This window comes from Bombina bombina, chromosome 5 (assembly GCF_027579735.1).
Source record: "Bombina bombina isolate aBomBom1 chromosome 5, aBomBom1.pri, whole genome shotgun sequence".
Lineage (NCBI taxonomy): Eukaryota > Metazoa > Chordata > Amphibia > Anura > Bombinatoridae > Bombina > Bombina bombina.
In genome coordinates, this window is record NC_069503.1 from 133046179 (window position 1) to 133072389 (window position 26211).

The 26211-nt window shown below is 44.6% G+C and overlaps 1 protein-coding gene across 3 annotated transcripts in view; it reads right to left on the reverse strand.

The window, feature by feature from the left end:
- SCAP (SREBF chaperone) overlaps window positions 1-26211 on the reverse strand; it is a 490982-nt gene that overhangs the window by 119940 nt on the left and 344831 nt on the right. For all 3 annotated transcript variants that reach the window (XM_053713699.1, XM_053713698.1, XM_053713700.1), the window contains 3 exons: window positions 11627-11845; window positions 10213-10655; window positions 9217-9426 (listed from right to left, as the gene is read on the reverse strand). In XM_053713699.1, coding sequence (XP_053569674.1) covers window positions 9217-9426; window positions 10213-10655; window positions 11627-11845 — 872 coding nt within the window. The remainder of the gene's footprint in view (window positions 1-9216; window positions 9427-10212; window positions 10656-11626; window positions 11846-26211) is intronic.

Genomic DNA, 26211 nt, shown 5'->3' on the forward strand with positions numbered 1-26211 from the left:
ACGTTTGTGTAACAGAATGGACAGAGCTGAGATCTGTCCCTTTAATGAACTAGCAGATAAACCCTTTTCTAAACCTTCTTGTAGAAAAGACAATATCCTAGGAATCCTAACCTTACTCCAAGAGTAACCTTTGGATTCACACCAATATAGGTATTTACGCCATATCTTATGGTAAATCTTTCTGGTAACAGGTTTCCTAGCCTGTATTAAGGTATCAATAACTGACTCAGAAAACCCACGTCTTGATAAAATCAAGCGTTCAATTTCCAAGCAGTCAGCTTCAGAGAAGTTAGATTTTGATGTTTGAAGGGACCCTGTATCAGAAGGTCCTGTTTCAGAGGTAGAGACCAAGGTGGACAGGATGACATGTCCACCAGGTCTGCATACCAAGTCCTGCGTGGCCACGCAGGTGCTATTAGAATCACTGATGCTCTCTCTTGTTTGATTCTGGCAATCAATCGAGGAAGCAACGGGAAGGGTGGAAACACGTAAGCCATCCTGAAGTCCCAAGGTGCTCTCAGAGCATCTATCAGGACTGCTCCTGGATCCCTGGATCTGGACCCGTAACGAGGAAGCTTGGCGTTCTGTCGAGACGCCATGAGATCTATCTCTGGTTTGCCCCAACGTCGAAGTATTTGGGCAAAGACCTCCGGATGAAGTTCCCACTCCCCCGGATGAAAAGTCTGACGACTTAAGAAATCCGCCTCCCAGTTCTCCACTCCCGGGATGTGGATTGCTGACAGGTGGCAAGAGTGAGACTCTGCCCAGCAAATTATCTTTGATACTTCCATCATAGCTAGGGAGCTTCTTGTCCCTCCCTGATGGTTGATGTAAGCTACAGTCGTGATGTTGTCCGACTGAAACCTGATGAACCCCCGAGTTGTCAACTGGGGCCAAGCCAGGAGGGCATTGAGAACTGCTCTCAATTCCAGAATGTTTATTGGCAGGAGACTCTCCTCCTGACTCCATTGTCCCTGAGCCTTCAGAGAATTCCAGACGGCACCCCAACCTAGAAGGCTGGCGTCTGTTGTTACAATTGTCCAGTCTGGTCTGCTGAATGGCATCCCCCTGGACAGATGTGGCAGAGAAAGCCACCATAGAAGAGAATTTCTGGTCTCTTGATCCAGATTCAGAGAAGGGGATAAGTCTGAGTAATCCCCATTCCACTGACTTAGCATGCACAGTTGCAGTGGTCTGAGGTGTAAGCGTGCAAAGGGTACTATGTCCATTGCCGCTACCATTAAGCCGATTACCTCCATGCATTGAGCCACTGACGGGTGTTGAATGGAATGAAGGGTGCGGCAAGCACTTTGAAGTCTTGTTAGCCTGTCCTCTGTCAGGTAAATCTTCATTTCTACAGAATCTATAAGAGTCCCCAGGAAGGGAACTCTTGTGAGTGGAACGAGTGAACTTTTCTTTTCGTTCACCTTCCATCCATGTGACCTTAGAAATGCCAGCACTAACTCTGTATGAGACTTGGCAGTTTGAAAGCTTGAAGCTTGTATCAGAATGTCGTCTAGGTATGGAGCTACCGAGATTCCCCGCGGTCTTAGTACCGCCAGAAGAGCACCCAGAACCTTTGTGAAGATTCTTGGAGCTGTAGCCAAACCGAATGGAAGAGCCACAAACTGGTAATGCCTGTCTAGGAAGGCAAACCTTAGGTACCGATAATGATCTTTGTGAATCGGTATGTGAAGGTAAGCATCTTTTAAATCTACAGTGGTCATGTACTGACCCTCTTGGATCATAGGTAAAATTGTCCGAATAGTCTCCATCTTGAACGATGGAACTCTTAGGAATTTGTTTAGGATCTTTAAGTCCAGGATTGGTCTGAAAGTTCCCTCTTTTTTGGGAACCACAAACAGATTTGAGTAAAACCCCTGTCCCTGTTCCGATCGTGGAACTGGATGGATTACTCCCATTAACAAGAGCTCTTGTACGCAGCGTAGAAACGCCTCTTTCTTTGTCTGGATTGTTGACAATCTTGACAGATGAAATCTCTCTCTTGGAGGAGAGTATTTGAAGTCCAGAAGGTATCCCTGAGATATTATCTCTAGCGCCCAGGGATCCTGAACATCTCTTGCCCAAGCCTGGGCGAAGAGAGAAAGTCTGCCCCCCACTAGATCCGATCCCGGATCGGGGGCCCTCAATTCATGCTGTTTTAGGGGCAGCAGCAGGTTTCCTAGTCTGCTTGCCCTTGTTCCAGGACTGGTTAGGTTTCCAGCCTTGTCTGTAGCGAGCAACAGCTCCTTCCTGTTTTGGTGCAGAGGAAGTTGATGCTGCTCCTGCTTTGAAATTACGAAAGGAACGAAAATTAGACTGTCTAGTCTTGGCTTTGTCCTGAGGCAGGGCATGGCCTTTACCTCCCGTAATGTCAGCGATAATCTCTTTCAACCCGGGCCCGAATAAGGTCTGCCCTTTGAAAGGTATATTAAGCAATTTAGACTTAGAAGTAGCATCAGCTGACCAGGATTTTAGCCACAGCGCCCTGCGTGCCTGAATGGCGAATCCTGAATTCTTTGCCGTAAGTTTAGTAAGATGTACTACGGCCTCCGAAATGAATGAATTAGCTAGTTTAAGGACTCTAAGCCTGTCCGTAATGTCGTCCAGAGTAGCTGAACCAATGTTCTCTTCCAGAGACTCAATCCAGAATGCCGCTGCAGCCGTGATCGGCGCAATGCATGCAAGGGGTTGCAATATAAAACCTTGTTGAACAAACATTTTCTTAAGGTAACCCTCTAATTTTTTATCCATTGGATCTGAAAAAGCACAGCTATCCTCCACCGGGATAGTGGTACGCTTAGCTAAGGTAGAAACTGCTCCCTCCACCTTAGGGACCGTTTGCCATAAGTCCCTTGTGGTGGCGTCTATTGGAAACATTTTTCTAAATATCGGAGGGGGTGAGAACGGCACACCGGGTCTATCCCACTCCTTAGTAACAATTTCAGTAAGTCTCTTAGGTATAGGAAAAACCTCAGTACTCGTCGGTACCGCAAAATATTTATCCAACCTACACATTTTCTCTGGTATTGCAACTGTGTTACAATCATTCAGAGCCGCTAACACCTCCCCTATTAATACACGGAGGTTTTCCAGTTTAAATTTAAAATTTGAAATATCTGAATCCAGTCTGTTTGGATCAGAACCGTCACCCACAGAATGAAGTTCTCCGTCCTCATGTTCTGCCACCTGTGACGCAGTGTCTGACATGGCCCTAATATTATCAGCGCACTCTGTTCTCACCCCAGAGTGATCACGCTTACCTCTTAGTTCTGGTAATTTAGCCAAAACCTCAGTCATAACAGTAGCCATATCCTGTAATGTGATTTGTAATGGCCGCCCAGATGTACTCGGCGCTACAATATCACGCACCTCCCTCTGAGCGGGAGATGTAGGTACTGACACGTGAGGCGAGTTAGTCGGCATAACTCTCCCCTCGTTGTTTGGTGAAATTTGTTCAATTTGTACAGATTGACTTTTATTTAAAGTAGCATCAATACAGTTAGTACATAAATTTCTATTGGGCTCCACTTTGGCATTGCAACAAATGACACAGGTATCATCCTCTGAATCAGACATGTTTAACACACTAGCAAATAAACTTGTAACTTGGAAATACAATTCAATTAGAATAATATTAAAACGTACTGTGCCTTTAAGAAGCACAGAAGATCTATGACAGTTGAAAATTAATAAATTGAAACAGTTATAGCCTCAATCCTTGTAAATAACACAACTTTAGCAAAGGTTTAATCCCATTAGCAAAGATAACAAATTCTGAAAGCAGGAAACAAATTACAGAATAAACGTTTTTTATCTCAGTCAAACTATAATTCTCACAGCTCTGCTGAGAGAAATTACCTCCCTCAAAATAAGTTTTGAAGACCCCTGAGCTCTGTAGAGATGAACCGGATCATGCAGGGAATACAATGAGTTGCTGACTGAAATATTTGATGCGTAGTAAAAGCGCCAAAAAACGGCCCCTCCCCCTCACACACAGCAGTGAGGGAGAACAGAAACTGTCAGAAAACAGATTAAGCAACTGCCAAGTGGAAAAATAGTGCCCAAACATTTATTCACTCAGTACCTCAGTAAATGAAAACGATTTTACATTCCAGCAAAAACGTTAAACATAATCTCTAGTTATTAAACAGCTTTATGTATTTCTTACAGTGTAATTCTAGTGAAGTACCATTCCCCAGAATACTGAAGTGTAAAGTATACATACATGACATTATATCGGTATGGCAGGATTTTCTCATCAATTCCATTGTCAGAAAATAAAAACTGCTACATACCTCTATGCAGATTCATCTGCCCGCTGTCCCCTGATCTGAAGTTTACCTCTCCTCAGATGGCCGAGAAACAGCAATATGATCTTAACTACTCCGGCTAAAATCATAACAAAAACTCTGGTAGATTCTTCTTCAAACTCTGCCAGAGAGATAATAACACACTCCGGTGCTATTTTAAAATAACAAACTTTTGATTGAAGATATAAAACTAAGTATAATCACCATAGTCCTCTCACACATACTATCTAGTCGTTGGGTGCAAGAGAATGACTGGGAGTGACGTAGAGGGGAGGAGCTATATGCAGCTCTGCTGGGTGAATCCTCTTGCACTTCCTGTTGGGGAGGAGTAATATCCCAGAAGTAATGATGACCCGTGGACTGATCACACTTAACAGAAGAAATGTAAATTAGGTTGACCTCCCAAGGCACCGCTAAGGCATCTATCAGTTCTGCCTGGGGATCCCTGGACCGCGACACGTATTTGGGTAGCTTGAAGTTGAGTCTAAACACCATGAGGTCTATCTCCGGCATCCCCCATCTGTTGCAGATCTCCGCAAACATCTCAGGATGGAGAGACCATTCCCCCGGATGAAACGATTGTCTGCTGAGAAAATCCACTTCCCAGTTGTCCACACCCGGAATGTGGATCGCTGAGAGCTAACAGTTGTGAGTCTCTGCCCATTCCAGAATCCGAGATACTTCCCTCATGGTTAGGGAGCTTCTCGTACCCCCCTGATGGTTTATGTAAGCCACAGAGGTAATATTGTCAGACTGGAATCTGATGAACCGGGAAGACTCCAGGAGGGGCCAAGCCCTCAGAGTTGAATATTGCTAGCAGTTCCAGGATATTTATCGGTAGAGTTGACTCCTCTCGAGTCCTCCTGCCCAGTGCTCTTCTGGCACCCCAAACAGCTCCCCATCCTGATAGACTTGCGTCCGTGGTCACAATCTCCCAGGATGGTCAAAAAAAGGATGTCCCCTGGATGTCCACCAAGAGAGGGACTCCCTCACTCGGTTGTCCAGAGATATCTGTTGGGATAGAGCTAAGTGATCGCCGTTCCATTGTCTCAGCATGCATAGCTGAAGAGGTATGAGATGGAACCTGGCGAATGGAATGACATCTATGCTGGATACCATAAGACCAATCACCTCCATACACCAGGCCACAGATGGCCTTGAGGATGTCTGAAGGGCCAGACAGCTGGATGCAATCTTGGAACGTCTCTGATCTCTCAAGAATATCTTCATGGAAATGGAATATATTATCGTACCCAGAAATTCCACCATGTTGCTGGGGACCAGAGAACTCTTTCCTTCGTTTATCTTCCATCCGTGGGATCGAAGAAGAGCCCTCGAGTGATCCTCCGCGAGACTGCAGGATGGAGCTTGGACCAGGATATCGTCCAGATAAGGCACCCCTGCTATACCTCTGGCTCTCGCTACCGCAAGCAGCGCTCCCAGAACCCTCGTAAAGACTCTTGGGGCGGTCACCAGACTGAACGTTAGGGCCACAAACTGGAAGTGTTGGTCCAGAAATGTGAATCTTAGGAACTTAAAATGATCCTTGTAGATTGGCACGTGAAGGTAAGCATCCTTCAAATCTATTGTGGTCATGAATTGCCCCTCTTGGACAAGGGGCAGAATCGACCTGATCGTCTCCATTTTGAACGATGGGACTGACAGAAACTTGTTCAGGCATTTTAGGTCCAGAATTCTTTCTGCCAGAGGGATTGGGGCAATAACTCCTCACGCATCCTAGGAAGGCGTCTCTTCTCTGGTCTTGAAGATAAGTTTGACAGGAGGAATCTGCCTCTGTGCGGATGAGTTTTGAATCATATCCTGTAGCCCTGGGCTATGTCCTACAGAACCCAAGGGTCCTGAACGTCTCCTATTCATGCCTCCGCAAAAATATATAGTCTGCCCCCTACGCGATCCAGAAACGCATTGGGGGCCGCCCTTCATGCCGATTTTGTCTCGGCGGGCTTCTTACTCTGCTTGTTTCCAAGATCCCTTGGACTGCTCGGTCTTTGCGGCAGGCTGCTGGCATTGAGACTTGTCCGAACAAAAGGGACGAAAAGTTCTCCTTAAGTTTATTCTTCTTATCCTGCGGTAGGAAGGCACCCTTGCCCCCTGTCACCGTGGATATGATAGAGTCCAGACCTAGACCAAAGAGAACCTTCCCCTGAAACAGGAGGGAAAGTAATCTCGACTTAGAAGTCATGTCCGCAGACCACGACTTTAACCACAGAGCCCTGCGGCCTAGAACAGAAGAACCTGATGTCTTGGCATTCAGGCGAATAATCTGCATATTTGCGTCGCAGATAAACGAATGAGCTACCCTTAAGGCCTTAATTAGTTCCTGTATCTCCTCAAGGGGTTCTCCACCTCGACCATAGCTGACAGAGCGTCACACCAATAGGTAGCAGCTCCAGCCACAGCAGCGACTGCCACTGCTGGTTGAAAAACAAACCCCGTGAGTTGGAACATCTTCCTCAACATGGATTCCATTTTTTTTATCCATGGGCTCCTTGAACTTAGAACTATACTCTAGCAGGATAGTCGTTTGCTTAGCTAGCGTAGAAATAGCACCATACACCTTAGGAATGGCAACCCAAAGCCCAAGTTGCGAGTCCGGAACAGGGAACAGCATATTAAAAGAAGCAGATGGGGAGAAAGATGAACCAAGCTTCTCACACTCATTCTTAATAATATTAGCCATCTTAACGGGAACCTGGAAGGTCTGTGGTACTATCCTGCCATCGTACACCCTATCTAGCTAAGGGATCGAAGGTTCCTCCGGCGGTTTCGGCTCTGGAACCTCTAAGGTAGCAAGCACCTCTTTTAGTAGAGAGCGCAAATGCTCCATTTTGAATTTAAAATCTGGCTCCTCCGCAGATGGAGGTCTAGAAGTCACTGATTGCGTCCCAGAAAGTCGGAGTCGTCCTCATCCGCAGATATTCTGTCAGAAACATCTAGCGGTGTAGATAACCCCTAGGACGGATAGCTGTGCTTCACCTTTCGCTTGCGCTTAGCAGGGCGAGATAAGGCATTGAAAGTAGTAGTTGATCAGCGAAATCTGGCGGCCAAAGGGCCCCTCCCGCGGGAGGATTAGCAGGGCCCTGGGGAGCTGCATGTGTAATAGGAGATGTAGGGAACGCACCTCATGGGACGGAGAACCCTCAGAGGTGGACTGCTCAGTTGTACTAAGTACCTTATTCTTTTTTAGATATTGCAATCTTATCAAAGCATGTGGAACAGAGTTGATCAGGCGTATCAACCGGGACCTCCTCACAATATACACAGTTGTTAGGTTTAATTAAAGAGGGAGTACCCCCTAACATATCAGAGTCCTCCATAGCTTTTGCCTTTATTGTGGACTAGATAAATTTAAATGGCACCTTTATATATATATATATATATATATATATATATATATATATATATATATATATATATATATATATAGCATTCACCACCTCCTATGACCCGGACCTCAGAGAAAACGCTTTGTCTCCTACAACCGCCGGTCAAGAAGAGGAAGTTGAAAAAGGCCACACCCCGGTCACATGGAGTGCCATGCAGGATCGCCCCTGCACCAGAGAAAAAACGTGCCAAAAAAGGCACGTGCCAATCTCTCCATAAAAAACTGACTGTTCACACACTGACAGAGCCTCATTTCACACATGTCACAGCAATAGAACACAAATAATATTATGTACAAACCCCGCCCCCCCCCGCCCCCCGTTCAATAACCTCCCTTCTGGGGGTATTAACCCCTGATTCTATACAGATAAAAGGAGACACACTGTGACCCTGTCTTCTTACGTTATCCTATGTGTATAAATGAAACAATCTTATCAGAATCTACGCCATGGAACAGGAACACGGTCTTTCAAGTGTGACAGGTTAGTAGCATCGCTCCTGACATGGACTTGAGAGCAGAAAGCAGGCAGCAAAACTCGTCAACGTGGATTGCTTATGCAGCTGTTAATCTGATTCGGGATGGTTTCACAGACTCTCCCTGCATCTCCGGACTCCCATGCTCTCACTGAAAGGCTGACAGGACTACTTAAAACTCCAGTCCCATTGCGAAGAGTACTACCCTCCATAAGAGACTACGCCGATCTTCCGACACTTCTCTGCAAACCTCCTGTGACGAAAGTCAAAGAATGACTGGGGGATGAAGGGAGTGAGGGAGGTATTTAAGCCTTTGGCTGGGGTATCTTTGCCTCTTCCTGGTGGCCAGGTTCTTAATTCCCACAAGTAATGAATGAAGCAGTGGACTCTCCTCCCATTAAGATGGAAATGTATGCTTGTCTCATCTGCTCATGTGTCCGTTGTAATCGCAAACTTAAATGACATAATCCAAATAAGATTTTGTCCCCCTCTGACTGACATGGAAATCATGGTGGCAGAGTAATGTTTCCGTCCATTAAAACAGGAGACGGTTCTTGCCATTTTAAAAAAAGGTCACAGGAAATAGATGGATGTGACATTATTAAGCCATTTAGTTAAAGGGACAATGAACCCACATTTTTTCTTTCGGGATTCAGATATAGCATGAAATTTTAAGCAACTTTCTAATTTACTCCTATTTTCAAATTTTCTTCATTCTCTTGGTATCTTTATTTGAAATGCAAGAATGTAAGTTTAGATGCCGGCCAATTTTTGGTGAACAACCTGGGTTGTCCTTGCTGATTGGTGGATAAATTCATCCACCAATAAAAATGTACTGTCCAGAGGTCTGAACCAAAAAACAACTTAGATGCCTTCTTTTCAAATAAATATAGCAAGAGAAAGAAGAAAAATTGATAATAGGAGTAAATTAAAAAGTTGCTTAAAATTGCATGCTCTATCTGAATTCCGAAAGAAAAAATTTGGGTTCAGTGTCCCTTTAATCAAATATGAGAGGGGTTCTTACTTGTACAAGGTGACATCTTCAGGTCCGCGAGCTTTAGGTGGTGATTCGGCTGCCTTGCCCTCACCACCACCCCAGCCTTCCTCTAGGCGCCCATCCCGCTGTGGGAGAAAAGGGTACGAGTGCTGATTCTCGCTGGGATGCCTTTCTTCAGAAACTTCTTGGGGAGTCAGGTAGATTGTAATGGGGATCATGGGTAGAATGCTGATGTACCTGCATTTAAAAACCACATTAAGCATTAATAAACTGGTCGTAAGTAGATGGCCTTATGCTTCATTTTCACTGCCTCATTCAATTTTTTGTTTACCTAATCTTAAAGGACCATTAAATACAGTAGAATTAAAAAAAAATGACAAATACACAATAAAAAGACAATGTAAAAGCAATTTCTTTGTATTTGAATTGAGAAGTAGAATATTTTTGGCAAATGTTGAAGTTAATCCAAATTTCCCTCCACCTGTATCATGACAGCCATCAGCCAATCATAAAATGAATATGCGTATATACTGTGCTCTTTTCAACCTTTCCCTATATCTTCTCCTCTCTTTGCCTTGGATGGCTGCAATTATGTATAAGTTTGAATCACACACAAAAACACTGTACTGCACTAGAACATACTTTGTCACTATATGAAAGTAAGAGTGAGATTCCTCTAGTGTTAATAAAAAAAAACATTGGCTTCATAATAGATGGAGAGCTGTGCTAGTCATCAAGTAAACACGTTATGTTACCAACAGGACTGTAATACACAAGGCTCTTACCTTCCGTATTGCTTACCTGCTGCGTGGAAAAAACTTGCTCAATCTTTAATTCTCACAAAAAGATGATATATTATATACAAATGTTAATTTGGGCATTGTCTGTGTAAATAAGCTGACAATGATGTGCACTCTGCTTATGTGTCTGACATTATTTAATAAAGAAAATAAAAACTGGCATGAAATTCTCTAACTGGAAGAGAGGTCTGATCTAAGCTATGTGGATGGTCCGGCCACTTACTTTTTTGCCAGAGTAATGTTGTAGTAGCTGAATAGTGTGGGCCAGTGTCTGTAGGATAGTTTCCTCCAAGTCTCCTCATCTCCTGGTCCCCAGGTGACCTCAGTGTGAGCCCGGTCCTCTCTGTTCTCTGGTTTTGACTTGCTGTGGTCTTCCTCTGTCCCATCTCCCCATACACCAGGGCTTCCTTCCAACGATCCTCTCAAGGTATCCAGCATCTCTTTCCGGTCTCTTTGTTGTGACTGGTTCTCTAGAAGTTGGGAGGAGCCCGTAGGGAAAACTGACAGAGCACTCTGGGGATCAGAAACAGGCAGAACAGGCACAGGGATTGGGGGCATCACTTCGCCACCTAAGGGGCTTTGGTCTGTGACTTGAAATGTTAGGTATGTGCGCAGGCCAGCAGGGTCAGTATAAACAAGGATCCCGATCCAGACCACAGTCCCAGCCTGTACCATAAACAGAAAGACAGAATGAGGTAAGAATGAGAAAATACAACTATTTTCCTTTCTACACTGTCTGCATGTATTTATTCAGTTTTGTATGTATTCTCTAACCACAAGTAACACAAAATATGATTCAACACAGCCTACAAAAATCAATAAGGACATTAAGGAATATAGTAAAAAAACAAACAGTTGCATAGTGGATATGAATAATCATAAAATTGTGGATATATGTATTCAAGTGGAAAAAGTTATGGCTAATAGGGATGGGCAGAAGTCTAATGTTTAAGCTTTTTTTTATTAATACTTTAGTTTTTTTTTTATAATGATTATTGCCTCTTGTTATTTATTGACAGTCCTCACTGGTAAGTGACATTATTGATATTTTATAGGATTGTTTACATTTTCTACTGTTTCCCTACATTTTGCAAAGTATGTCGTCATTAAATTTTAGTATGGAACTGCTTGTTCAGAAATCACTTTTTTCATTTTTGCCGTTTTAAAAGTAGGAAAGTTTTGCCTATATTTATATTAAGACCTCAGTGTCCCTTTAAATATGACCCTTGTCTTGTCAAACTAACATCATGAGTGTAAAACAATTAGCAAACTTTTGTGTACATTAAAGACACAAATCAAAGTAACTATATTCCTGCTGTACCTTTTACAGCTAATTTTAACCTATTTAAAAATTGATACTAAACATTTTTTTTCTTTAATGATTCAGATAGAATCTATTGCTATCTGTATTTAAAAGACAGGAATGTAAAACTCAGGAGCTGGCCCATTTTTGTTTACGAACCTGGGTTACGCTTGCTAATTGGTGGCGCTATCCAGGGTTCTGAACCTAAAATGGTCTGGCTTCTAAGCTTTACATTGGCAATACAAATTTATGGAGCTATGTACATTTCTACTAGTTTCTTTCCCACAGTTTGCTTTTCTCCTACATAAAGATTATTCTTTGCCACTTATCTTACCATGATGATTCTTTGGGCAAGCCTTGTCCTGGCAAAGAAATAAATGAGGCGGAGTCTTTTGGGCAGACGCAGGTTTCTGAAAGACGACGGCTGCAGAGTGATGGTGTGGGGTGTGGCAGGTCTTAGAGCTGGTTGACGCTCATACCTTTGATTCCGTGAAACCACCTTGGCAGAAGGCATGCAGGCCTCTGCTGGCATTCTCTTGTTCAGATCGGCTAGCTGCAAATGCAACAGTGGAGGCTTTTTGTTAGGACAGATGTCATACATCACACTAAAAAAAAAGTATACTCCAATGTGTTCTAAAGGGGACATTCATAACTCTTAACCTACAAATCTACATTGCCAGGTAACCCTTAGTGTATAGATCTGGTAAAGGGCTAGATTACAAGTTAAGCGCACATTTGAACTTACACGAATACATTATGTGTGCTGGTATTACAGGTAAGGCGCAATGCGGAGCCTTGTTTTCATCCAGGGGGCAACTCAAGTAGCGTTGGGCAGCAATAGGTAAATATACACACACACACATATATATATATATATATATATATACACACACACACACACACACATACCTACACACACACACACATATATACCTACACACACACACACACACACACACATATATACCTACATATATATATATATATATATATATATATATATATATATATATATATATATATATATATACACACACACACATACATATATGGAAAGAGTCCACAGCTGCATTTATTACTTTAGGGAAATAAGAACCTGGCTACCAGGAGGAGGAAAAGACACCCCAGCCAAAGGCTTAAATACTCCTCCCACTTCGCTCGACCCCCAGTCATTCTGCCGAGGAACAAGGAACAGTAGAAGAAATACCAGGGTGAAAAGGTGCCAGAAGAATAAAAAATAAGAGACGCCCGACAGAAAAAAAAGGGTGGGGAGCTGTGGACTCTTTCCATCTGAAGAAAAGAAAATTATCAAGTAAGCATAATTTAAGTTTTTCTTCATAAATGGAAAGAGCCCACAGCTGCATTCATTACTTTTGGGAAAACAATACCCAAGCTTAGAGGACTGAATGCAAAAACGGGAGGGTACAATAGGCGGCCCATTCTGAGGGTACCAGGCCTGAAAAAACCACAACCCAACCAAAGCCCGCTTCGTCAGAGCCGGGCAAAAACACTAGAAGGAAAAGGCCCCAAGGACACTGACCCGCAGATAGTCCGAAAGCCTAACTAGATACTGCAAAGCAGACACACTAAGCCAACACTCCTCCAGGAGAACTCGCCCAGCAGTCGGCCCCCACACAACCCTTACTAGTATAGTACCAAAATCCCCAAAAGGGAGAGGACAAGGGTAAGCCAAAGGGATACCCAAAAGGTACAGCAAAATCCATAAAGGAAAAACCCCCTTCAAAGGAAGGCCAAGTCCACAGAGACCCGAATGGATCCCGAGAACAAGGGAAGACGACGCCCAACCTACAAGGAGCAACCGGGCATCATCAAGGAGAAGAAACATCTCCCAAACATCATGCAACAGCACAGAAAAAGACAGCTGAAGACAAAGTCCTCAAAACGTCAGAACTCAGAGACTGAAAAGAAAAATAACAAGTAGCAAACTCAGAAAAATAAACATCTGAGTCCAGTAACACGCTACCATCTGTAGGAAGAGACAGAGAAAACACCATCCGTAAGGAAAAAGCGGCTGAACAAAATAGAAGATTGCCCAACCTCCAAGACAGAGGACACACTCCAGGCAATCCAGACCGCAAGGCCTACTTACAGATCTCAAAGGGGGGAGAGGCACAGAACCTAAAAAAAAAAAAAAAAAGGTCCACTGGCACCCCCAAGACCTGAGGATGAACAACAGATCCTACACCTAGCCGGACCAGCACAAGCAACAGCAGATCCGAAAGCAAGGAAACAGAAAGGAACCCCAAGACCGGCCCCCAAAAAGGCGGAAGAATGGACACAGCCACTTCAACCTAGAGACAATCGAGCAGGCATTAGACCCAAGGAGATCTAGCAAAGCCATCCAACTAAAGTCTCAATGCGGAGCCAGCAGCTCCCCAGATGGAAAGGAAGAAACTCAACGAGCAGACCAATCTCTGAACCAGATAAAACATCTGTTCCAACCTCCCAAACACAGGAGAGGCCCCTAAAAAAAAAAAAAAGGAACCACACCTCCGTAAGGAGGACAACGAGCCCCCTGAAGAGGAAAGCATCGATAAACACCTGCCCATAAGACAGGAAGTCGAAGGAAGAACCGAGAGAACACAAGACCACTGACAGCTAAGGAACCACAAACCCTCCGCTTGCTAGGCAGGAAAGCCCACCATCAGGTCCCATTAAAACACCATCGTGCTAGCACACATACCAGGCGCAAGAGTGACAGCTAAGCAACCGCAAACCTTCCGCTTTCTAGACAGGAAAGCCCACCATCAGGTCACATTAGTTGGCTGTACAAAGGGAACTGTATCATACAGCACAAGACAAGCCCCAAGGAGTCCCGGCTCTCAGTAAATCTGGCCAAGTTGTAAAACAGAACAGACAGAATATGGGCTAAGCTCAAGTACCCTGTAAACTGGAACCGCCCGGCCAGTTTTAGGATCATAAGGTCTAGTAACATCCCACAGCGGGATCCACAAAGAGAAAACGCTGAGTAAAACCCTCGACAACCTAAGATCAGGACAGGAAGCCCGGGCCCCACAAATGTTTAGATTAAACAATCTTCCAGAAACATAAATCCCACGTCTGATATAAAAAAACAGACCTCCCAGGGAAAAATCCAGAATAACCTGGATAACAAGAGCAAAAAGTCCTTGCAAGTCCTGACCCAAAGGTAAGAGACCACCCCTTGCAGGAGCCAAGACACTCCAAAGAGCCAAGGTCTCCCAAGGCCATAAAAGGACACTAGAGCCAACAGGCGTCCAAGCAACATTAACAAAATTGTGCTTGAAAAGCACGGCTAATCCCCTAAAGGGACTTAAGACCCTGCTCATTTTATCAACCTCGAAAGGAGGAAAGGCTGAGTAGACATCGTTGGGGATCGAACTAGCAACCCTTGGTTTGCTACAGTACAGAGTAGCCACAGAGCCTTAGTATGCTGAGCTAGCTGTCCATCTAGCCCCGAGCCCCAGACACAAGGGGAACAGTGAGGACAAGTCACCCGAACAGAGCAACAGCAAGCCTCAACATCACCTCAGATTCGAAGTCAGAGGACAGTAAAACATGGGTTTGGATGCCAACTAGATGGCAAAACCTGAACCATATGAGTGGAAAACCACTAGGACCTCTTCAAACCCAAGAAGGAGATGCAGTGTTCCAAGCACCGGGGAAGGACCCCTAACCGAAGCCCAAAAAGACCTCACAGTCTGATGTCCCGAAAAAGGAAAAACCAACTCCCGAAGGGAATCCAAGTCCCACGAAGGAGACTCAATCCACAAGGAGAAATGGACAGAGTCCAAGAAGGTCTCAATGAAGAAGAGAACCACTAAAGGAACAAGTCCCAAAAGGACAATTCCCAGGGCCTCCTAGAGCAACACTGCCCCACCGGCGGAAAAGATGCGCTAAACCCTCTAACCTTCCCACCACGTGGGAAGGAATACTCTAGGTTCCGAGGGTATCGGAAGCAACAGAGAGTGACGCAGCAAAATTCACTGACCCAGTCACCAAAGAGACGGCTATTTAAGGACTGAAACAATCCCGAGGGCCGCACGGACCCGCAAGTCCTCTGAAGAACGCTTAGCTGAAACAAATAACAAGAAACATAAATAATATTGAGAGCACTCAGCACCCCAACCTGACAAGCAAGGTATAATAGGCGCCATGTGTCTGAATAAGCCGCGAGACAGAAGATCTGTACCCAAGCAGGACCAACCTGCAACCAGGGTCATAACTGCCAAGCTGGCTAAAAAAAAAAAGACAAACATGGGACTAACGTGTCCCGAATAACTTCCGTAGAAGCAAACAGCAAGTATCGATCTCTTGCAGGAAACATAGTATGAAAAAGAAAATTCATCCTAACCGGATAAAATAAAATAACAGGCAACCCGAGGGTTAATGCCCAAGAAAAACAGAGAGAGGTCCAGCCTAACGGAAACTATGCGCCTCCAACAAAACTGGGAAGGATCTCGATAACAAGACTTAAAGGAGATTACGTCATCCCCCCATGTCCAACGAGGAGAGCCATTCAAAGGAGGAGACTGATGATTTCCATAGCCGAGAAGGATAGGGTCCCCAAACAGCTCAAAAACGTGTCTGAGTAGAACATGAAGGCGAACCAGCCTGTAACGAAAGGCACAACACTCAGGAACAGTTATACCCGCAGGGAACTGCACATGCCCTCCTGTGGCCGAGAGACCTAGGGCAATCGGGCAGAGCACAAATCGCAAATAAACATCTGGACTATGTAGACTAGCAAGCTCCAAAAGTATGTAAAAGCGAAAACGTGCCACAACCTCCAGGGGGAACGATCCAACCTCAGAGGAGGAAAAAACAAACTTGGGTTACCCGCATGTGTAGTAGTAGTAGGGAGCGGTAGGGAACTCGCCTCCCGGAGGACAGGGCCCCCCGAGGCGGATGGCTCAGCAGTCCCTTGAATCCCCGAGCCAGAGGAACAAGGAGCTCTAGGACGGCCTAAAGAACATAACGGACTGACCTGAGTCAATGGGGCCAATTCACATTCGCCACAGGATGAATAATCTGAATCTGAAAGTTGAACAATCGCAACGTCAGCATCCTCCATAACTGGATAAAGGATACAAAAAAATGGACTATACATAAAACAATTAAAACGGCACCTGACCCCCACAATGGCTGGGGCACTCACCAGGTCCTATGACCAGACACCAGTGGACTAGAATTTTCCGTCACCACAGAGTCGGTAATGCGGAAATGGGGGACCAGAATGTAAACATGACCGGTCACAAGGTGAACCATACAGGCTAAAAAAAAGCGCGCCCAACCGTAAGGTCGCGTCACTTCGAAAGGATGTTCTATTCCAAAACGCCACGAGCCCAGTTAACACTACACATAAGCAGATTGAATCACATAACAAACGTGATTAAAAAAAACACTGTTCAATAACCCCCCTCAGGAGATATTAACCCTTGATTCCAAGATACTAAAGGAGTCCCAATGAGACACTGTATTTTTCATGTGAGTTCGCAGGAACAAATGAGTTACAGTACAATCATGAAGAAGTAAAACGGCCCTTCAAGTGTGACTGATAGTAGCCTCGCCTCCGCCATGGACTTTAGAGAGGAAAGCAGGCAGCGAAGTTCAACAACGCTGATCGCTTGTGGAGTTGTTAAAATGAGTTGGGATGGTTTTGCAGACTCTTCATGCATCTCCGGACTCTAACATTCATCCAAGCCCTCACTGAGAGACTGACAGGATTACTTAAAACTCCTGTCCCATGTCGAAGAGTACTACTACAAAAAACAGAATTTATGTTTACCTGATAAATTTCTTTCTCCTACGGTGTATCCGGTCCACGGCTTCATCCTTACTTGTGGGATATTCTCAATCCCTACAGGAAGTGGCAAAGAGAGGACACAGCAGAGCTGTCCATATAGCTCCCCTCAGGCTCCGCCCCCCCAGTCATTCGACCGACGGTTAGGAGAAAAAGAGAACCATAGGGTGCAGTGGTGACTGTAGTTTACAAAAGTAAATTTAAACCTGACCAAATGCCAGGGTGGGCCGTGGACCGGATACACCGTAGGAGAAAGAAATTTATCAGGTAAACATAAATTCTGTTTTCTCCTACATTGGTGTATCCGGTCCACGGCTTCATCCTTACTTGTGGGAACCAATACCAAAGCTTTAGGACACGGATGAAGGGAGGGAACAAGTCAGGTAACCAAAACGGAAGGCACCACTGCTTGTAAAACCTTTCTCCCAAAAATAGCCTCAGAAGAAGCAAAAGTATCGAATTTGTAAAATTTGGCAAATGTATGCAGTGAAGACCAAGTCGCTGCCTTACAGATCTGTTCAACAGAAGCCTCATTCTTGAAAGCCCATGTGGAAGCCACAGCTCTAGTAGAGTGAGCTGTAATTCGTTCAGGGGGCTGCCTTCCAGCAGTCTCATAAGCCAACCGGATGATGCTTTTCAGCCAGAAGGACAGAGAGGTCGCAGTCGCCTTTTGACCTCTCCTCTTGCCAGAATAGACGACAAACAAGGACGATGTTTGTCTGAAGTCTTTAGTTGCTTTTAGATAGAACTTTAAAGCACGAACCACATCAAGATTGTGCAACAGACGTTCCTTGTTAGAAACTGGATTAGGACACAGAGAAGGAACAACTATTTCCTGGTTAATATTCTTATTGGAAACCACTTTTGGAAGAAAACCAGGTTTGGTACGTAAAACAACCTTATCTGTATGGAACACCAGATAAGGTGAATTACACTGCAAAGCAGACAATTCAGAAACTCTTCTAGCAGAAGAAATAGCTACCAAAAACAAAACTTTCCAAGATAGTAACTTGATATCTATGGAATGTAGAGGTTCAAACGGAACCCCTTGAAGAACTGAAAGAACTAAATTTAGACTCCATGGAGGAGCCACAGGTCTATAGACAGGCTTGATTCTGACTAAAGCCTGTACAAACGCCTGAACATCTGGCATTGCTGCCAGGCGCTTGTGTAACAAAACCGACAGAGCAGATATCTGTCCTTTTAAGGAACTAGCTGACAAACCTTTCTCCAATCCTTCTTGGAGAAAAGATAGAATCCTTGGAATCCTAATCTTACTCCATGAGTAACCCTTGGATTCGCACCAACAAAGATATTTCCACCATATCTTATGGTAAATTTTCCTAGTGACAGGCTTTCTAGCCTGGATCAGGGTATCTATAACTGATTCCGAAAACCCACGCTTAGCTAGAATCAAGCGTTCAATCTCCAAGCAGACAGTTGCAGAGAAACTAGGTTTGGATGTTCGAATGGACCTTGAATTAGAAGGTCCTGCCTCAAAGGTAGCTTCCATGGTGGAACCGATGACATATTCACCATGTCTGCATACCAAGTCCTGCGTGGCCATGCAGGAGCTATCAGAATTACCGAAGCCTTCTCCTGTTTGATCCTGGCTACTAGCCGGGGGAGAAGGGGAAACGGTGGAAAGACATAAGCTAGATTGAACGACCAAGGCGCTACTAAGGCATCTACCAATGTCGCCTTGGGATCCCTGGACCTGGACCCGTAACGTGGAACTTTGGAATTCTGACGTGACGCCATCAGATCCAGATCTGGAATGCCCCATAGTTGAGTTAACTGGGCAAAAACCTCCGGGTGAAGTTCCCACTCCCCCGGATGGAAAGTCTGACGACTCAGATAATCCGCTTCCCAGTTGTCCACTCCTGGGCTGTGAATTGCTGATAGATGGCAGGAGTGATCCTCTGCCCATTTGATGATCTTGGATACCTCCCTCATCGCCAGGGAACTCTTTGTCCCCCCCTGATGATTGATGTACGCTACAGTAGTCATGTTGTCCAACTGAAATCTGATGAATTTGGCCTCCGCTAGTTGAGGCCATGCCTGGAGCGCATTGAATATCGGTCTCAATTCCAATATGTTTATCGGGAGAAGAGATTCTTCCCGAGACCATAGACCCTGAGCCTTCAGGGACTCCCAGACCGCGCCCCAGCCTAGGAGGCTGGCGTCGGTCGTGACAATGATCCACTCCGGTCTGCGGAAACTCATTCCCTGAGACAGGTGATCCAGAGACAACCACCAGAGGAGTGAGTCTCTGGTTTTCTGGTCCATTTGAATCTGGGGAGACAAATCTGCATAATCCCCATTCCACTGTTTGAGCATGCACAGTTGCAATGGTCTTAAATGAATTTGAGCAAAGGGAACCACGTCCATTGCCGCAACCATTAGTCCTATTACCTCCATGCACTGAGCTATGGAGGGTTGAGGAATGGATTGAAGAACTCGACAAGTGTTCAGAAGTTTTAACTTCCTGACCTCTGTCAGAAAGATCTTCATTTCTACTAAGTCTATTATTGTTCCCAGGAAGGGAACCCTTGTGAACGGGGACAGAGAACTTTTTTCTATGTTCACCTTCCACCCGTGAGACCTTAGAAAGGCTAGAACAATGTCTGCATGAGCCTTTGCTTTGTGAAAGGACGACGCTTGTATTAAAATGTCGTCTAGGTAAGGTGCTACTGCAATGCCCCTTGGCCTTAGCACCGCTAGAAGGGACCCTAGCACCTTTGTGAAAATTCTGGGAGCAGTGGCCAATCCGAAGGGAAGAGCCACGAACTGGTAATGCTTGTCCAGAAAGGCGAACCTCAGGAACTGATGGTGATCTTTGTGGATAGGAATATGCAGGTACGCATCCTTTAAGTCCACGGTAGTCATATATTGACCCTCCTGGATCATTGGTAAAATTGTCCGAATGGTTTCCATTTTGAATGATGGAACTCTGAGGAATTTGTTTAGAATTTTTAAGTCCAGAATTGGCCTGAAAGTTCCTTCCTTTTTGGGAACTACAAACAGGTTTGAGTAAAAACCCAGTCCTTGTTCTGCTGTTGGAACTGGGTGTATCACTCCCATTTTTAAAAGGTCTTCTACGCAATGTAAGAATGCCTGTCTCTTTATCTGGTCTAAAGATAAGCGAGACATGTGGAACCTTCCCCTTGGAGGAAGGTCCTTGAACTCTAGAAGATACCCCTGAGAGACAATTTCTAGTGCCCAGGGGTGCGGGACATCTCTTGCCCAAGCCTGAGCAAAGAGAGAAAGTCTGCCCCCTACTAGATCCAGTCCCGGATCGGGGGCTACCCCTTCATGCTGTCTTGGTAGCAGCAGCAGGCTTCTTGGCCTGTTTACCCTTGTTCCAGCCTTGCAATGGTTTCCATGCTGGTTTGGGCTGGGATGCGTTACCCTCTTGCCTAGTTGCTGTAGAGGTAGAAGCCGGTCCGTTCCTGAAATTGCGAAAGGAACGAAAATTAGACTTATTTTTAGCTTTGAAAGGTCTATCCTGTGGAAGGGCATGGCCCTTTCCCCCAGTGATATCTGAAATAATTTCTTTCAACTCTGGCCCGAATAGGGTCTTACCCTTGAAAGGAATATTAAGCAATTTTGTTTTGGACGACACATCCGCCGACCAAGATTTTAACCACAGCGCTCTGCGCGCCACGATTGCAAAACCAGAATTTTTCGCCGCTTATTTAGCTAACTGGAAAGCGGCATCTGTAATGAAAGAATTAGCCAACTTCAGGGCGTGAATTCTGTCCATGACTTCATCATAAGAAGTCTCCTTCTGGAGCGAGTTTTCTAGTTCCTCAAATCAAAAAGCCGCTGCAGTGGTTACAGGAATAATGCAAGAAATTGGTTGAAGAAGAAAACCCTGCTGAACAAAAATTTTCTTAAGTAAACCTTCTAATTTTTTTATCCATAGGGTCTTTGAAAGCGCAACTGTCTTCTATTGGTATAGTCGTGCGCTTAGCTAGCGTTGAAACTGCTCTCTCTACCTTGGGGACCGTCTGCCACGCGTCCCTTCTGGGGTCAACAATTGGGAACATTTTCTTAAATATAGGAGGGGGAACAAAAGGTACACCTGGCTTCTCCCACTCCTTAGTCACGATATCCGCCACCCTCTTAGGTATCGGAAACGCATCAGTGTGTACTGGGACCTCTAAGAATTTGTCCATTTTACACAATTTTTCTGGGATCACCAAAGGATCACAATCATCAAGTGTAGCTAGGACCTCCTTAAGTAGGGCGCGGAGGTGTTCTAGCTTAAATTTAAATGCTATGGTATCAGGCTCTGCCTGCTGAGAAACTTTTTCTCCCTCAGACAGGCCCTCCCTCACCGCCAAGTCAGATTGATGTGAGGGCACTACAGATAAATTATCCTCTGCGTCTGCTTGCTCATTTTCTGTGTTTAAAACTGAGCAATCACGCTTCCTAGGAAAAGCTGGCAGTTTGGATAAAAATGCTGAGAGAGAATTATCCATTACTGCCGCTAACTGTTGCATAGTAATCGCAATTGGTGCGCTAGATGTACTGGGCATCGCTTGCGCGGGCATAGCTGGTGTTGACACAGAAGGAGAGGATAGCGAGCTATCTTCACTACCTTCAGCTAAAGAATCATCTTGGGCTATATCTTTAAGTGTGATTGTACGGTCCTTAAGCTGTTTGGACGCTATGGCACACTTCACACATAAATTTAATGGGGGAACCACCTTGGCCTTTGAACATACAGAACATAGGCTATCTGAAGATTCAGACATGTTTGACAGACTTAAATAGAACTTTAATGCAATAAAATTTATTTTTGGCAAAAACGTTACGGTCTCTTTAAATAATAAAAGTGCACACTTTATTACTGAAACATCAAAAAAACATCAAATAAACATCCGATTTTAATGAAATTTTCACCACAGTGTCTTAATGCTTTGAAAAGATTGCACACAAATTTTCAGACCAATTAACTCCTTAATGCCCAAACCGGAGCTAATAACAGCAGTAAACCGGTTAACACACTACAGTACTATGCCACAGCTTCCACTGTGGCCTTTACCTTCCTTAGGGATTATTTAAGTAGGAAATAAGCCTCTCTGAAGTCCTTTCTGATGCCTCTGGACTCCCCACGTGAAGCTGCATGAACTGCCTTGTCAAAACAACTGCGCAATTGAGGCGCGAAAATGAGGCCTCCTCCCTCTGCATTCCAGAGTGGAGGGGCCTTTCTGACTAGATTAGGTGTCCAAATAAGTGCCAGGCGCAAATTAAACCCCAAAAGTGTTTTAAAGTCTGAAAAAACACATTATTTATAGTGAAAAATATGCTAAAAAGCAATCGATTAAGCCCACAATAGTGTCAACCAGCATTAGAGCCCTTAATATAAGCCATCATTTTGAGTCCAAGAAAAATGGCTTACCTATCCCAGAGGGAATTTCTGACAGTCTTCTAGCATTACATGGTCTTGTTAGAAAAATGACTGATCATACCTGAAGCAGTTAAGCCTGCAAACTGTTCCCCCCAACTGATGTTCTCTGGTTTCAACAGTCCTGCGTGGGAACAGCAATGGATTTTAGTTACTGGTGCTAAAATCATATTCCTCTTAGCAGAAATCTTCATCACTTTCTGCTGCAGAGTAAATAGTACAAGCCGGCACTATTTTAAAATAACAAACTCTTGATAGAAGAAATAAAAAACTACAACTAACACCACATACTCTTTACCACCCCCGTGGAGATGCTACTAGTTAGAGCGGCAAAGAGAATGACTGGGGGGGGCGGAGCCTGATGGGAGCTATATGGACAGCTATGCTGTGTGCTCTCTTTGCCACTTCCTGTAGGGATTGAGAATATCCCACAAGTAAGGATGAAGCCGTGGACCGGATACACCAATGTAGGAGAAATAAACTTCTGACACTTCTCTGTCAACCTCCTGGAACGAAAGGCAAAGAATGACCGGGGGATGAGGCAAGTTGGAGGAGTATTTAAGCCTTTGACTGGGGTGTCTTTTCCTCCTCCTGGTGGCCAGGTTCCTATTTCCTAAAAGTAATAAATGCAGCTGTGGACTCTTTCCATTTATGAAGAAAACGTTTCTTAAAGTTACATGCTCTATCTGAATTATGCAAATGTGTAATTTTGACTTTTCTATCCCATTAAGGCTTAAAATAAAGATGTCTGATCTGTCTGCAAGCTTAGCCTATTTTGATGGGTTGTGGTGTCAAAGAGCAAATCCATCTATAACATAAAAAACATAAAAGGAGCAATTTCTCATTTTACACACTGCAGCTGGCATAACAAGTCACTGGGAACACATTAAGGAAAAAAACGTTTTACAGTACACTGCCCCTTTAAACTGTTTGTGATCTACTAAAACAGGGGTTTCACAACTCACAGCGCAGGAACAAAGGCCAACATTTAGCAGATTAAATGCTGATTAGGAAGGAGCAATGGCGTGTTCTGTGGTAAATACACAGTTCTATCCATGCCCCTTGGGGGAGGATTATTCACTGGTAATTATTATCAGGGAGGGCCAAGATATATACATTTCTGATACTTCTTTATTTTAATTACAATACACAGTCCCGCACATGTGAATACAAGGTGAGCATGCATTGATTTTACAACAGTAACATGGTGCTGCTGTTTTTATTTGTTTGTGACTACTTTTGGACTTATTTATTAATCAGCCTTTATTTATAGCCAACCTATTTGTTCTAAGACTTAATTTGTATCACAATGAATAGATTATAGTAATAAGAAAGCGTGCAACTATAAAAACATTAAAGATCTATCATTTATTTCAAATAAAGGTTTCATTAATACATGGGATATTTTACCCACCTGTGATAATTGTGTGTGACACTCTTAATTTAGTGCTTTGACTATTTCAAGCTGTCCAGATATCTTGAAATACAAAGAGCTGTTCTAATATGTTTTACCAAGTCAAACCCTAACTAAACAGCAGAGATATGACAACACACTATGGCCCAGATTACGAGTTTTGCGTTAGAGGCTATGCGGTGCTAACGAGCAGTTTTGTCTCACCGCTCACTTACCTACACTGCTGGTATTACAGGTTTTTACAAACCAGTCGTTAAAAGACAAGAAGTGAGCGTTGAGCAAAATTTTGCTCATTACCGCACTCCAATACCAGCGCTGCTTAAGTCAGCGGTGAGCTGGTCGTACGTGCTCGTGCACGATTTCCCCATAGGAATCAACGGGGAGAGCCGGCTGAGAAAAAGTCTAACACCTGCCAAAAAGCAGCGTAAAACTAAGTAACGCAGCCCCATTGATTCCTATGGGGAAATAAAATTTATGTCTATACCTAACACCCTAACATGAACCCCGAGTCTAAACACCCCTAATCTTACACTTATTAACCCCTAATCTGCCGTTCTGGACACTGCCGCCTACATTATATGCATTAACCCCTAATCTGCTGCTCCCAACATTGCCGACACCTACATACTATTTATTAACCCCTAATCTGCCGCCCCCAACGTCGCCGCCACTATAACAAACATATTAACCCCTAAACCGCCGCACTCCCGCCTCGCAAACATTAGTTAAATATTATTAACCTCTAATCTGCCATCCCTAACATCGCCGCCACCTACCTACATTTATTAACCCCTAATCTGACACCCCCAACGTCGCTGCCACTATACTAAATGTATTAACCCCTAAATCTAAGTCTAACCCTAACCCTAACACCCCTAACTTAAATATAATTTAACTAAGTCTAAATAAAATTACTATCATTAACTAAATTATTCCTTAAAACTAAATACTTACCTATAAAATAAACCCTAAGATAGCTACAATATAACTAATAGTTACATTGTTGCTAGCTTAGGGTTTATTTTTATTTTACAGGCAAGTTTGTATTTATTTTAACTAGGTACAATAGTTATTAACTATTTAATAACTACCTAGCTAAAATAAATACAAAAGTAACTGTAAAATAAAACCTAACCTAAGTTACACTAACACCTAACACTACACTATCCTATATTATAAAAGGCCAAGTGTGTTTGTCCGAAGCTGTCATGCACAGTAGGACAAACACACCTGGCCTTAGATTGACAGCTGGCACCAGACCTGGACCCTTACAGTGGCGCGTGGCAAACCCTGTTCTCGCGGTGGACACAGTTGATGCAGAGAGATGCTTCTAACTGATCCTCATGCGCCACAATCTACTCACGCACCACTGTAAGGGTCCAGGTCTGGTGCCAGCTGTCCATATAACTCACGTGCTGCTGCCTAAACTACGGAGCCAGATGTGAATGTAAGCTGATCCTGTGCGCCAGTAGTGAGGATCAGCTTAGTAGCATAGTTAGTGGCGTGTGAGGATCAGCTTACATTCACATGTGGCTCCGTAGTTTAGGCAGCAGCACGTGAGTTACATTGACAGCTGGCACCAGACCTGGACCCTTACAGTGGTGCGTGAGGATCAGTTAGAAGCATCTCTCTGCATCAACTGTGTCCACCGAGAACAGGGTTTGCCGGGGATGATGTGGGCGTGCCGGGGGCGGGGCCGTGTGTACAGGAGAGATAGCTCAAAAGAGGAGGGGGAAGGGGGGAGAGATAGCTCAAAAGAGGAGGGGGGAAGGGGGGAGAGATAGCTCAAAAGAGGAGGGGGGAAGGGGGGAGAGATAGCTCAAAAGAGGAGGGGGGAAGGGGGGAGAGATAGCTCAAAAGAGGAGGGGGGAAGGGGGGAGAGATAGCTCAAAAGAGGAGGGGGAAAGGGGGGAGAGATAGCTCAAAAGAGGAGGGGGGAAGGTGGGAGAGATAGCTCAAAAGAGGAGGGGGAAGGGGGAGAGATAGCTCAAAAGAGGAGGGGGGAAGGGGGAGAGATAGCTCAAAAGAGGAGGGGGGAAGGGGGGAGAGATAGCTCAAAAGAGGAGGGGGAAGGGGGGAGAGATAGCTCAAAAGAGGAGGGGGGGAGAGATAGCTCAAAAGAGGAGGGGGAAGGGGGGAGAGATAGCTCAAAAGAGGAGGGGAAGGGGGAGAGATAGCTCAAAAGAGGAGGGGGGGGGGGGGGGAGAGATAGCTCAAAAGAGGAGGGGGGGGGGGGGGGAGAGATAGCTCAAAAGAGGAGGGGGGGGAGGGGGGAGAGATAGCTCA